At 34.5% G+C, this 12,319-nt stretch overlaps 2 protein-coding genes across 2 annotated transcripts in view; both read right to left on the bottom strand.

Annotated features, from left to right (window-relative positions):
- RtcB (RtcB RNA ligase) overlaps positions 1 to 12,319 on the bottom strand; it is a 208,235-nt gene that overhangs the window by 165,440 nt on the left and 30,476 nt on the right. The gene's annotated exons all lie outside the window — the stretch shown is intronic.
- LOC136413405 (mucin-4) overlaps positions 1 to 12,319 on the bottom strand; it is a 38,838-nt gene that overhangs the window by 19,130 nt on the left and 7,389 nt on the right. Inside the window, exon 2 of the mRNA XM_066396943.1 lies at positions 1,035 to 1,114. Coding sequence (XP_066253040.1) covers positions 1,035 to 1,110 — 76 coding nt within the window. The 5' untranslated portion in view covers positions 1,111 to 1,114. The remainder of the gene's footprint in view (positions 1 to 1,034; positions 1,115 to 12,319) is intronic.

Here is a 12,319-nt window from a genome sequence, read left to right as displayed (position 1 = left end):
AAAATGCCTTTGGAACATTTCAAAAATCAACCGTTTTTACTCGTAATGAAAACATTTCTTGAATGAAATTGTAATTTACTTAATATAATTGTAATATAAATTTTCCCGTCTAAAACATATGGCACCAAAGTTACCATACTGAAAGTTCATAATCTCCAATAGCAAGATCATATGGTTCACTCTTGAGCGCCAGTGCGTATCATGCTCAATGAACATTCAATGAACTGAAACTGATTTCTCTTACTAGTTATATCCTTCAATCAACAACAAAATGTTTATATGCGTTGGTATTCTGTCGAAAAATGGGTTAATAAAATTGCAAGAATGCCAATTTTAGATACTCATAAAGTGCACGAGCTCGCCTATCCACTACCCTCCACGAACTAGGGCATAATTAAAATTATGTGTGTAATACATTAAACTGGAATTGAATCCACAAATGAAAGTCATATAAAACTCAATCGATTAAACTAGCGCCATGGGCTCTGAAATTATATTAACGATGTTTCCTATTTGGTTTAGGTTGACGTGTATAAATCACTGTAATCCAGCGATACGGTTCGGTGGATTTTTCAAATTGGCATTTCGCGAGAATTTGCCAGAAACATCCCTTGAGTGATTAGTTTCCGGCGTTGTCTGCACCCGAAAAATGGGATCATAAAACTAGAAAATTCGCTTAGAATTCTTAAAAATGCAAAGTTCATGAATTTTTCATCACTTAGCGCTAGGGAATTCAAGCCAAGATTTCGAGATGCTCCCGCATATTTTATAATGTATCGTAAAATTAAGAAACTTTCCGCAACTCCCCGGACAAAAACGGGAAACCGAACTTTTCCACGGATTCAGTTCTCGGGATCCTATTACTTATTTCAAAGGCCCTCGAGAACGATTCCAAGCCACATTTCTATAAAATTCGTATCGGGGAAACTTCACGTTTTAAAAGGCCAACCATCCATATTACCTAATGGCGAAACTCCATTAACCAATTTGCCATTAATGTATAATATCGGTTGAAAAAATCGCTTTATTCTTACCGGCATTAGCGGGGCTATTGAGCAGGAAATTTATGGCCACGAACAGGACAACCCGGAAACTACTGCTTCCATTCATCTTTCTGCAAAGAATAAATCGCATTAGTACATACAAAAGGGTTTTGAGATATCGAGAAAATGTTATACAATAGACTCAACATTTATGGTTATATTGAACAATATGGTATTTGAAATAAAACATAAAACCTTCAATAAAAGAAATGATGAGTGAAGTGAAGTGGAATTTTCTTTCAATTTCCGACGCAGATTGCAGAATTCTTACTTGCGGGTTCGCCATTTTATCTACATACAAAAAACCACCATGTTATACCGTTTAAACACAAATCCAATCCCTTCTGATATAAATAATCCCAAATCCTCCTCTACTCCTATCCAATTCCATCCCGAACGTGATTTTATTGAATTAATAAATCTCCATGTAACTCGACGCAAACAGACATCAGGTTAACCACAAAACATACAATTCTATAGATATAGATATATCCGACTAACAATAATGGAACAACGTTAATCCTTTGCGCCCCCGGCACCAAAACGTCAAGGTACACGATTGGGGTTGAACCCACGTTTAATTCAGACTGAAAATGGCGCCTGTAATTAAGGGTTGTTAATGTCCTTAGATCAATATCTCCCTTTCAAATGCAAGCTTCGTTCAAGTTATGGGGGTTTGCTCAAATTTGTAAAAGTTATGTTTTAATTGGATGGATATCTGAGTCTGTGAGTCCTAGATCCCCCCAATCTAACTAAGAGTAAAAATAATTTTACCCCAGAATTTTGGTTGTCGATAACGGATAACAGTTAAATGCGAATAATGTCTTTTGTAGAAAAAAGGAGCTGTGGACAATCAAATACGAGATTATTCGCAATTTTACTAGTGCCGAGAATGATTTGTAGCTAGCACATGCTTCAATTCGGCGAATTCCGGACAAACATAACAGGCATGCACTTTCGTGAAATAATTTTAGTGCTTAAACAAGAAGATCCCAACTTCTTAAACATATAACTTAGTTACCCGAAACCAAGTTCTCAAGAGAAGACCTTTTCGATCAACAAAATAAACACTTCTGGATCATAATCCACATCTGGTTAAAGAAATTGGATTTCGAAAACATTCAATTTTAATGTTTTTTCTCCTGGAGGATAATCATATAAATTACTCCAAATACTTTGCAATCCTAAAGTCGATTGTAAATAAATGTTTAGAAAATCTAACTATAGAAGAATATCACGCCGTTGATTGGTTATAACTGGACAGAGCACCGGGTCGATGCAACCAGAAGTAAGGGACCTCTTTGAAATGTTTGACAGTTGTTGGTTTATGTGTTTGGGCGAGTGGGATTGGCCTGCTAAATCTCCCGAATTTACCCCACTCGATATTTATTTGTCAGATGAAAAAAAAAACAAGTCTACAAGACACCAATAAACGGTAAAGAGTCATTGCGTCAACATGTAATCAACTGCATTCGTAAGCTTAATGCAAATGTTATCCAGAGAGGACCACAAATTAGTCTGTATATGTGCGCAACTTGAAGTGCTTGGAATCCAATGACGCTCATTTTCACCATCTAATATAAATATTAAATAATTGTATTGTTATTTTTTATGTCAATTTTAGGTAGATTTTGACTTATTTAGGGCATTTTGACACAGTTGACTAGTTCAAACAATGATAGACTTGAATAAATAAAAATGTGCCTTAAAAAAGGGCACGTTGTTATTGCTTTGAACTCAAAACTTTCTTCATATTCGATCAGTGTTAAATAAAAAACAGAACAAATAATAACATGTTGGAATATTAAATTCGATTATTTTATAATACAGAACGTAGTTCAAGATGTTCTTTTATTTTGCACAGCTGCGTTCGAAAATTTAGAGCGAAATAGGTTCCACGTTCGTATATTTAAGATAAATTTGAATATCTAATTTTGACAGGCTTCAGTAAGGCAATAATGTAGCCGGAGCCCCTTAATATATATTAGTACAACATATTCCCTAGATAATAAACTAATTCTTGTAATCATAAAACAAGTCCCTTATTCCAGCCAAAGCATAACGGTTAAGTGCTGATTGAATTCGCTATTCATAAAGTGCCCCTTTCCAGGCAAATCATCCCAAGCTGTTGTAATTTGCGTCTGGATATATAGCTTTCCCTTCCGGGGCGAAAGTTTTCCTTTATTAACGGCTCGAAGTGAAATATTTCATTTCTCCTGAACTTTTTTCTGCCGATATGAAGTTTAATCTTGATGAATTTTTGCCTTTATTAGTAGGGAAAAGTTGCCGCCTACTGGGAAATGACCTGATTTACCTTTAGTGCTAAGTGGGGGAAATAAATTATATTTTTGTTTTAGATCTGTTTTTTAGAATTTAGAATTTAATTTTTTTTCTTAAACAAGAAATTTTCGAAACAGAACAGAATAAGAAAACTTCAACAAAGTTCAATAAATTGGTTCTTGTATCAACCACAATCTAAGCTAATAATCTATCCGATATCTCACCATTCTAACTTAAAATTCATATTGCGTTTCTCAAAAAAAAACTATATTGGATGGCTTGACCATCGAATTTTCATTGAAGCTATGACCTGGCCGGTGATAAGGAAGTTTCCGAGCGTTTACGTGTCCAGAATATCGATGAACATTTCTTGGAAACTTTTATAACATTGAGGAACACTCGTTGGCCTATTTTTATTTCGCTTCTGAGTTTTCCGCTTGTTTACGACTGGTAAATCGTTGCCGGGTTTTTGAATTGGAATGTCGAATTTCCGACCGTGCAAACGTTACGTGATAGTGGTTAAGTTGACCATGACCAAAGCCTCCACAAAGGACAAATAAAAACGATTTTCATTTCATTAACACCGTTGTAATGCACAAGTAAATAAATCTTTACTTTTTTCTTTGTAAGTTTTTGTAATATTATAATTCACTTAATAGAGCATTTCCCGAAATTTGTGAAGAATAAAACTAACTAATCATATTTTGGAAGTATTCTTTGACAAATCAAGCTTTGGTGGCAATAAATCTAAACTAACTTAAATATCTTATTATACGAGTTATTGCAGTTACTTAATCAAAGCGTATTATCACCATGGCTGATATGACCACCAGATCTAAGACCTTTAGATTTGTCTTAAAGTTCGATTCAAAGTTACCCTATTACGTTGCTGGCAAACTAAGTTAAGTCCATGTACTTACAGATGACCCCATACATGGCTTAATTGATAACGTGGATTCTCTAAAGTTGCAAAATGTTAAGTCAAGAAAATACATTTTATTTGCTCGAATATTTGACCGGTACTTTACCAATCGGACACTTGTCATCCTACCCTAGCAACCTGTCAGGTATCTATTGACACTGTTAGGAGAAAGACAACTAGTACCATTGACCAATTGTTCGCCTCACTGATTCTTATTCAAATTGCTGCTCTCAAAGAATTGGAAATCTCTTGGAAACTGAGACGTTTAATTCGAAAAATCCAAATGGAACTTTAGTTTTTAAAAATAATCCGGAAGACATGGAAATAGTCGCCTGCTGGGTTTTATAGAAAATTAGGATTTAATGACCTGGAAATGGAATGAAGAGAAGTTGGAAAAGCATTGTATTCATTCAAATGACTTGAAGTGCGGCATCTTTAGTTAAATTAAGTTTCTTATTAAGGCGAGAAATTTGAATGATAATAGTAATTCAACAATGGTTTATTGCGTAAAAGTATTTAAAAGCTTTAAAAATCCTGGTGTCAAGTAAAGCACTTTAAGCATGTATAAATGTTTTTAGCCAATCAAGGATTTCTATATACATTCCTGCATAACTTCGTTTAGGCTAATTCTGATCGAGGACATCTACTCTTTACCGCCTTTTTTTAATTCAGAATCGCATAGTTTATTGGCTATTAAAAATTTATCTATCAATAAATAGAAAATTTGCAAATATCATTCCAAGAATTGCAAATTAATTTGATAATGAATCACGCTCATTAGTTCTATACAGGGTGACAAAAATGATTATTATTACTGATTGTTACTAATGTGGTGTACAACATGAGAATTTTTTGTTATAATAGTACAATAATTTCTTGTTACCGGCAGTTTTCATATATTAAAAAAAAACTCCTCAAGAATATATATGTTCTGTCCTCTGTCAGCTTTTTTCATTTCATATAGTCTCCTTTTTAATACACGTTGTTCTTCTGTAATATTGTATTATTCTTTAATTAAATATAATTATCTATAATTAAATATTTAAGTTGTCATCCAGTTGCAATTTTTTAGCCTTTTCAAGCTCCAATTGGTTCTTGCAATGTTCTTAATTTTTCAGTGGAGTTTTCATTTTTTATTATCTTTCAGCCGAATTTACGACATCGCCCCATTTTCCTTCTGTTTCTTTTTCTTGCAATACCCCCCGCCCTCCCCCGTTTTCTTACATTTATTACCTTTTACTCCACTCTACCCCTTTCTCAGTTTTCAATAAAGGTTTTTTTCTTTTTCCATATATTACTGTTTGCGTTGTTATTTTGACCAGTTCTATTTGGTAAACAACCGGTTTTTCGTTTCTTTTCCTTTTAGACCTCAGTGTCATTCCACTCACGACCTATCTTTGTTCTGTTCTCTGTTTCCTAATATTAATCTTATTTTCCTTCCTTATACAAATGTTGATAACTTTTCATCTTTCTTCATCTTACCTATTCCCCTTCAACTTTATGTTGTAGTTTATTTTAGTTACACTCCATTTTCTATCTATATAGTTATTTTTTATCTCAATTTATCTTTTTTCTCTCTTCCTGATTTGCAATAAATCATTTGTTTCGATCGATTTTTTTTGGTTAATTCTGTGATTAAACCAGTGAGGAATTCAATTTTTTTCTCTGGCTCCTGTCCTTAATTTCTTTTCTATCTTGGTTTTGATTGATGTATGTATAGTCAACTATGCTCCTGTGTGACAGTATTTACTTAATAGTTTAATGGACTCCAGTAGGTGCATTTGTGACATTGCAACTTTGCTAATTCAATAAACCCCTAGAAGAGTTTAGATTTATTAAACCTGTCAGACAATCCGCAAAGTTGGGGCCGTTTCGATTAGAGCTCTAAACTTCCTAAACTGAGGCAGAGCGAGTTAGGTGCAGTGCTCCCTTTGAGTGGCAAAATCTGACAATTTAATTAAGTACGGAAAGGCCGAAAACTTTTAAGTGAAATGTTTAGTGCTTTCATCATGAAAATGCACTTTTTGCGTGCATTAATATGGAAAACAGTTTGGAAATGTCAGGCGCCTATCAAAGGGAATAGCTCGTGGGTGGAAATATTATGTTTTGCCACGAACGCTGCTGTTTGGTATTCTAAAAAGGTCACGATTTTTTAATGATGATCCATCGTTGCAGCCTCAACTGGTGCCATCGTGGACCATTGAACCGATCGGAATGTTACAGAAGAGCCAACTCCGCCGGACGTACCGCAATTACGTAGGAATTTTATGAGTGCAGGAAAAAAATCACATCAAGCCGAGATCTGCTGTTGCAGCCACTCGACCGTACCACTGACAGGAATTCGTGCTAGTAAACTTTTTGCACGTGTCGAGTTCAACAAGCCGATTAATACTATCGAACCTGTTAAGACGCAGCATATGGGGCAAGAGACCGATTATTGGGATTGATGGATTCAGATGGGACATTAGTCGAAGGATGATTAGATTTATCGTTCAAAAATTAATTTTGTAATCCTGAAAATGAAATGGGGAACAAAACTATTTAGAGAAAATACAGAACCACAACGAAAAACAATCGTAGCTGAATTTTATAATTTTTGAGCGAAATTGGAGGAACTGGGGGTATGGGAATCTCCAAATCAATTTTGGAAGCCTATATAATTTTGTTACTCTTAGAAATGGGGGTTTCGACGATGGTTGATAACTTAGCTCTATTCGTGTGCTTTAAATTAACTCATTAGAGGGGTAAAGTAGAAGTGTCTGAAAGGAGAATTTGAGGGTCTAAAATCAATTTTAGAATGTTGTTTTTGGTGTGCAGGCAGTTAGCGCTGGGGTAGTTTATTGAGTTGTTTTTTCTTCTATTTTATAGTATTTTTGAGAATTAAAAGGTTACAAAGAAATTGGTTTCTCATTCAGATTTAAATGTGACAATCTCGAAAAAATGGTTCTCATACAGCAACGTACATTTTATATAATGTAATGTTTATGTCGCTCCAAATTGGGTTAGAGTTAAGAGTTAAAAGGAAGTTCTTGGAATTTAAGCATCTTAGAAGCGCTTTCTACTATAGTATTAAGTAATGTTGAAGTAGCTTACGTAACCAGGGGTGCTACTGGAGGAGTTACTAGGGATGCAACACTAAGCACTTGTATATTAAACTTGTAACTATACAATCTTATGGTTGATTTTATATCTTATTTGGTAGAAATTAAAATCCAGTAGGTATTTTCTTCTTGAACGCTAAACTGGACTTTACATCATATATTTTCGATTGCTTCACTACTTCAACAGATACCAAAGAAACAAAATATCAAAAATTTTTCATGCAAAGTGTAGAAATCTAACAGTCTAAATCGAGGAGGCAGCGTTTGCACTGATGTTTTCATTTCCCTTCAAATTTGCGGTTTTAATAGCTTTACAACTACACCGTATATGGATTTCTGTTCCTACTGAAATATGCTGTATATACTTTACATAGGGAAAGTGTCGTATGTACTTATTCGGTTTTTGGAAGAAATAACAAATTAACATAGTCCCATTTAACCATATTACGAAAGACTGTAAATAGCAATTACGCCATCAATGAAGCGAGGTAAGAAAATCACGTTACACTTTGTCTTAAATCCAACATCCTATAATTACTGCAGATGCTTGCATTAGCAATGGAGCGTCGGCACGTTCAGCTTAACATCATCGAACTATTTAGAACTTCCTAATTATATGTTTCGCGTTTTATGACGGTGCGATGACTAAATCTTCCGCGTAAAACCCAACAAAGCCTTTGAAATTGTTTAACGTCCCCTTTTTAGTAACCTCGTAAATAACCCTCCAAAGACCCCCTCCCCCCTCCAATAAGCTCTAGAATCATTAGGAAACGCCTGGACAAAACAGACGGGCATTATCAGGACCACAAGAAGTTAAACTAACCGAGAAGGCGTTATTAATTAAACCAGGATGCAATTAATCACCTCTAACTGGGCTCGCCATGATCCGACGTCCTCAACAATGGATGAATGTCAGGAAAATGTTAACATGACGTTCGCCTGCAGTGGCCAACAAAAAATATTGTTTTCGGCAAGATTAACTACCTGTGGACGACAGTTTGACACAGAAATTGATATCCCAGAGGACGGAAAGTAGCACTGTTTGATTGTTTCTCATTAACGAGCAATTTCGCACCATACGCTACGAGAACACTTCAGCATAATAGATATATAGGGTAGAGTGCTCGCTCAAGCCAAAAGCATAGTAAATCAACTTGGTTGTAACCTAAACTAACCTGAGAAACTAAATTTGTTAGGGTTTCTGTTTCAACAACTTGTTAAAAATATTATTCTATTGGAGAGACCAACAGTCCCTTCAACGACTTTGCACATAATTAGAAATAGATACATTATGTCTTATTTACAAGTGCATGCAAAACTGTATAAACAGAAACAGTTTTGTTCTAGCACGCAGTTCCACATAACAATGGACCAACATAAAGTGAAACTTTTCATAAACGACTTAATGGCGGTGACGTTAATTACGTCTGTTTTCAATTAATTACCCACTGTTACATCGCGCTAATTAGGCGAGTGTGAAAACGATTACGCAACTTCTTGCATGTATAAATCTTGTGGAAGTGAACATTCGGAAGGAAGTAATGAGGTTATGCTACGGCGTTCTTGTTTTAGTTTACCTAACGTAGACTTTAATTAGGAAAAGTAAAGCCTAATGGGCTTGTTTGTAATAATTATGCTGCATAGACTTACAGGGCTAGTAAATTAGTGCAAGTGTTACATAACTATGTTTTTGAAGAGGAGGAAACTTTTCCATAAGTTAAAGAGATATACAAGGACCAAGGCAAATAATTTTTTCGAATGAGAAACAGTGGCAGGTACCCGTATTTTGCTATTTTGTTACTGAAAAAAAAATTGTGAAAGGTACCTTATTCCTACATAAGCACCTTCCATTAATTATTTATCAAAGTAAAGTGGGATTTTCATTTATTTTTTCCGGCTAAGAATTATATTGTTGATTTTTTTGTTAAACTAATTTTAATTTATCCAATTTCTTGAAATCGATAACTTTCAGGAAACTGTTTATCATTTAAATCAACTAATGTGGTCCCTCATTGACCCAAGGTAAGGCAACTGCAGTTCTGAAACATTCCAAAAGGCATAATATCAATAACAAGAAGATAATATCCATGGAAATGTTGAAATAAAGACAGAGTATTGGTCAGTTTCATGGTTTCCATGGAAATTGTTTTTCCGGTAAATTTGCGAGTAACATTAATAGCCTAGAAGTGGACGCAGCAAAGAACCGCCGGCATATCACTAAAATTAGCCCAACTTTTCGGACGACCGCCTTGTACACTCCTTGACAATTATGGGCCACCCCAATTTTTCACGATAATTGTTAATTCTAGTAGACAAGACTTTTTAAAATTATTTTCGGTTTTACAATATTACAAATAATAAACAAATGACAACTTTTTGATAACACAAATTTATTTCTGATTCAAATACGAAAATAAAATAAAATTCCAGTTTGACAAAAACGTAGGCCATGTTCGGTTTTTAATCTTAACTTTGTTTAAAACACAGTAATAATTTATCTTTCAACATTAAATCCTTTCTGTTATTATTTATTGGTTATTATTTAATGCAATTAAATTCAATGAAATAATGCCAAGAGGAAAAGTGTCATCGGAGAGTGATAAGAAGGTTATTGAAACTTTACAAGAAACACATTGGATAATTTCTAAAATTGCTCGAATTTTAAATCGAAGTAGGTACGTTATAAGGGATTTTTTTAGACTGGGCGATGATTGTGGCTGAAAGAAGAGAACAGGCAGGCCCATGGTAACAACTATTCGAGAATGGAGAGCAATTTCATGCCAAGTATCCAATTCTGCAAGCGAAATTTGTGCACAAGCCGGAGTACAAACAAACATCAGAAATATCCAATGCATTTTGCAAAAAGCTAGAAATTTAAAGCGATTAAAACCGAAGACAAATCATCCTCTTTCAAAAATCCACGAAGCCAGCAGAAAGCAATTCGCAATTGAACATTGCTCGTGGAAAAAGAAATAGAGACAAGTTATTTTCAGTGTTGAAAAACGTTTTAATTTGGATTGTCTTGACGGATATCGATATTATTTTCATCATTTACGTAAGGAAAAAATATTTTTAAGCAAACGTCAACTGAGGGGAGGAGATATCATGGTTTGGGCTGGGATAAGGTACTACGAAAAGGCTGAATTAATATTTTGTTCGCCAAAAATGAAAGCAAAAAACTATATAAAAATTACTCAAGAACCGATCATTGAAAGAGAAGAGCTAACAAGAGGAAGGTTCATCTTTCAGCAAGACAACGCACCTATTCACACAGCGCAAATAGTAAACAAAATTCTGAAACCAAAAATATTTCAGTTTTACCCTGGCCAGCCCGATCCCCAGATTTCAATATTATTGAGAATTTTTGGAGAAAACTTTTTCGAGTAGTTTATCCACAAGGAAAATAGTTCAACTCCATAGAGGAACTTAAGACTTGAATCATGGAAAAGTGGACCAATATTCAACAAGAATACATACAAAAACTTTTTAAATCGCTTCCAAATCGATTGCTGGAAGTCTTATAAAACAACGGGGAATCAACACACTACTAAATAGAAACTCCATAGAGGTAATCAGCAGATATAGAAAGGTTAGTCGATGTTTTTGTTGCCTTAGAATTTTATTTTATTTTCATATTTGAACCAGGAATAAATTTGTGTTATCAAAAAGTTATTTTTTGTTTATTATTTGCAATATTGTAAAATCTAAAATAATTAAAAAAAAGTCTTGTCTACTAGAATTAATAATTATCGTAAAAAATTGAGATAGTCTATAATTTTGTTAGGGAGTGTATTAATATCCCTATAGGGTTATTTTCTCGCCTGAAGTGCGTCATGCACCGTCCCAATCGGCAAAGAGGTCATTGTTACGTCGCTTCTTCCGATTTCTTTGCCTAGTGACTTTGCCAAAAGAGTTTGCAAAAAAAAGGGAGGGGAGGCTAGAACTGTATAACTATTGTTAGATAATTTAAGGTTTCAGGAATAACACCACACAGATATTTAAGAGTGGTTATAATTTCGATATATAAAAGGGTAGGGGGGGGGGGGATATATAACAAGTTAAATAACTAAAAAAAAGGAGGAACTAAACCAACGGTCCTAAGTCTATAAACTTTAAAAAACTACTACTGCTCTTTTTCAAAGCTTGGTCTTGGCGGCGTTACCAATAATATGTACCGAGTCATCATAATGATATCGGGAATGCGTTATTGCTGTTATGTATCACCAAAGATGTTGATAATCCAACAACAATGACCAACTTTTTCTAGGTTGTTGATCACAGCACTTTTTCTCATGAAGTTGCTTACGACGTCGGAATTTGATTAGATAATCAAAATCTTAGGGTCAGACTTTAACTATCCCATGTATAAAAGTCAGAATTTCCGGATAGTCTGTAATTTCGCACATTGTTTTGCAGGGTAATTGCTGCTACCCGAAACGAGTTTATAGTTTTTTTTTCCATTACAGGTGCCCGAATCTACACACTGGGGAGTAAAACGTTCCCCATGAGTCTAATGCAATTTTATATACTGTAGCTGCTTTAACACGCTATCTTGACGTCATTCACTATGGAATACTCTATTCGTTAGAGTGCAGAATCAAGCTCCAGATCTCCTCACGAGAGCTACTGTACAGCATGGTAAAAAAGTGAGCCCCTAAAATTAGGAGTGTACTGGGTGTCCCAATTTCCATTACTGAAAATTATGTCTAAGAGTTTTCGATATTTCAACACGGATATTCAACTACGGGCCAATTTTTAAGTTACTTTAATTTCATATAATTAAATTTAAAAAGGTAATGGTAAAGTAAGTTTCTTCCCGAAGAAATTTTCAGAAAACATTGAAATTTTCGAGAAAATGTTTAAAATTCTAAATGCCATTTTTTTTGGAAATTAGCTGACTAGGAAACTTATTATAATATATACCTCAATTTGCACCAATTTGACAGTACAAATCCATATATTTCGATATTTGT

Source organism: Euwallacea similis, chromosome 14 (genome assembly GCF_039881205.1).
Source record: "Euwallacea similis isolate ESF13 chromosome 14, ESF131.1, whole genome shotgun sequence".
Lineage (NCBI taxonomy): Eukaryota > Metazoa > Arthropoda > Insecta > Coleoptera > Curculionidae > Euwallacea > Euwallacea similis.
The sequence above is the reverse complement of the archived record's forward strand: the minus strand, read 5'-3'. Positions and strand labels throughout refer to the sequence as shown.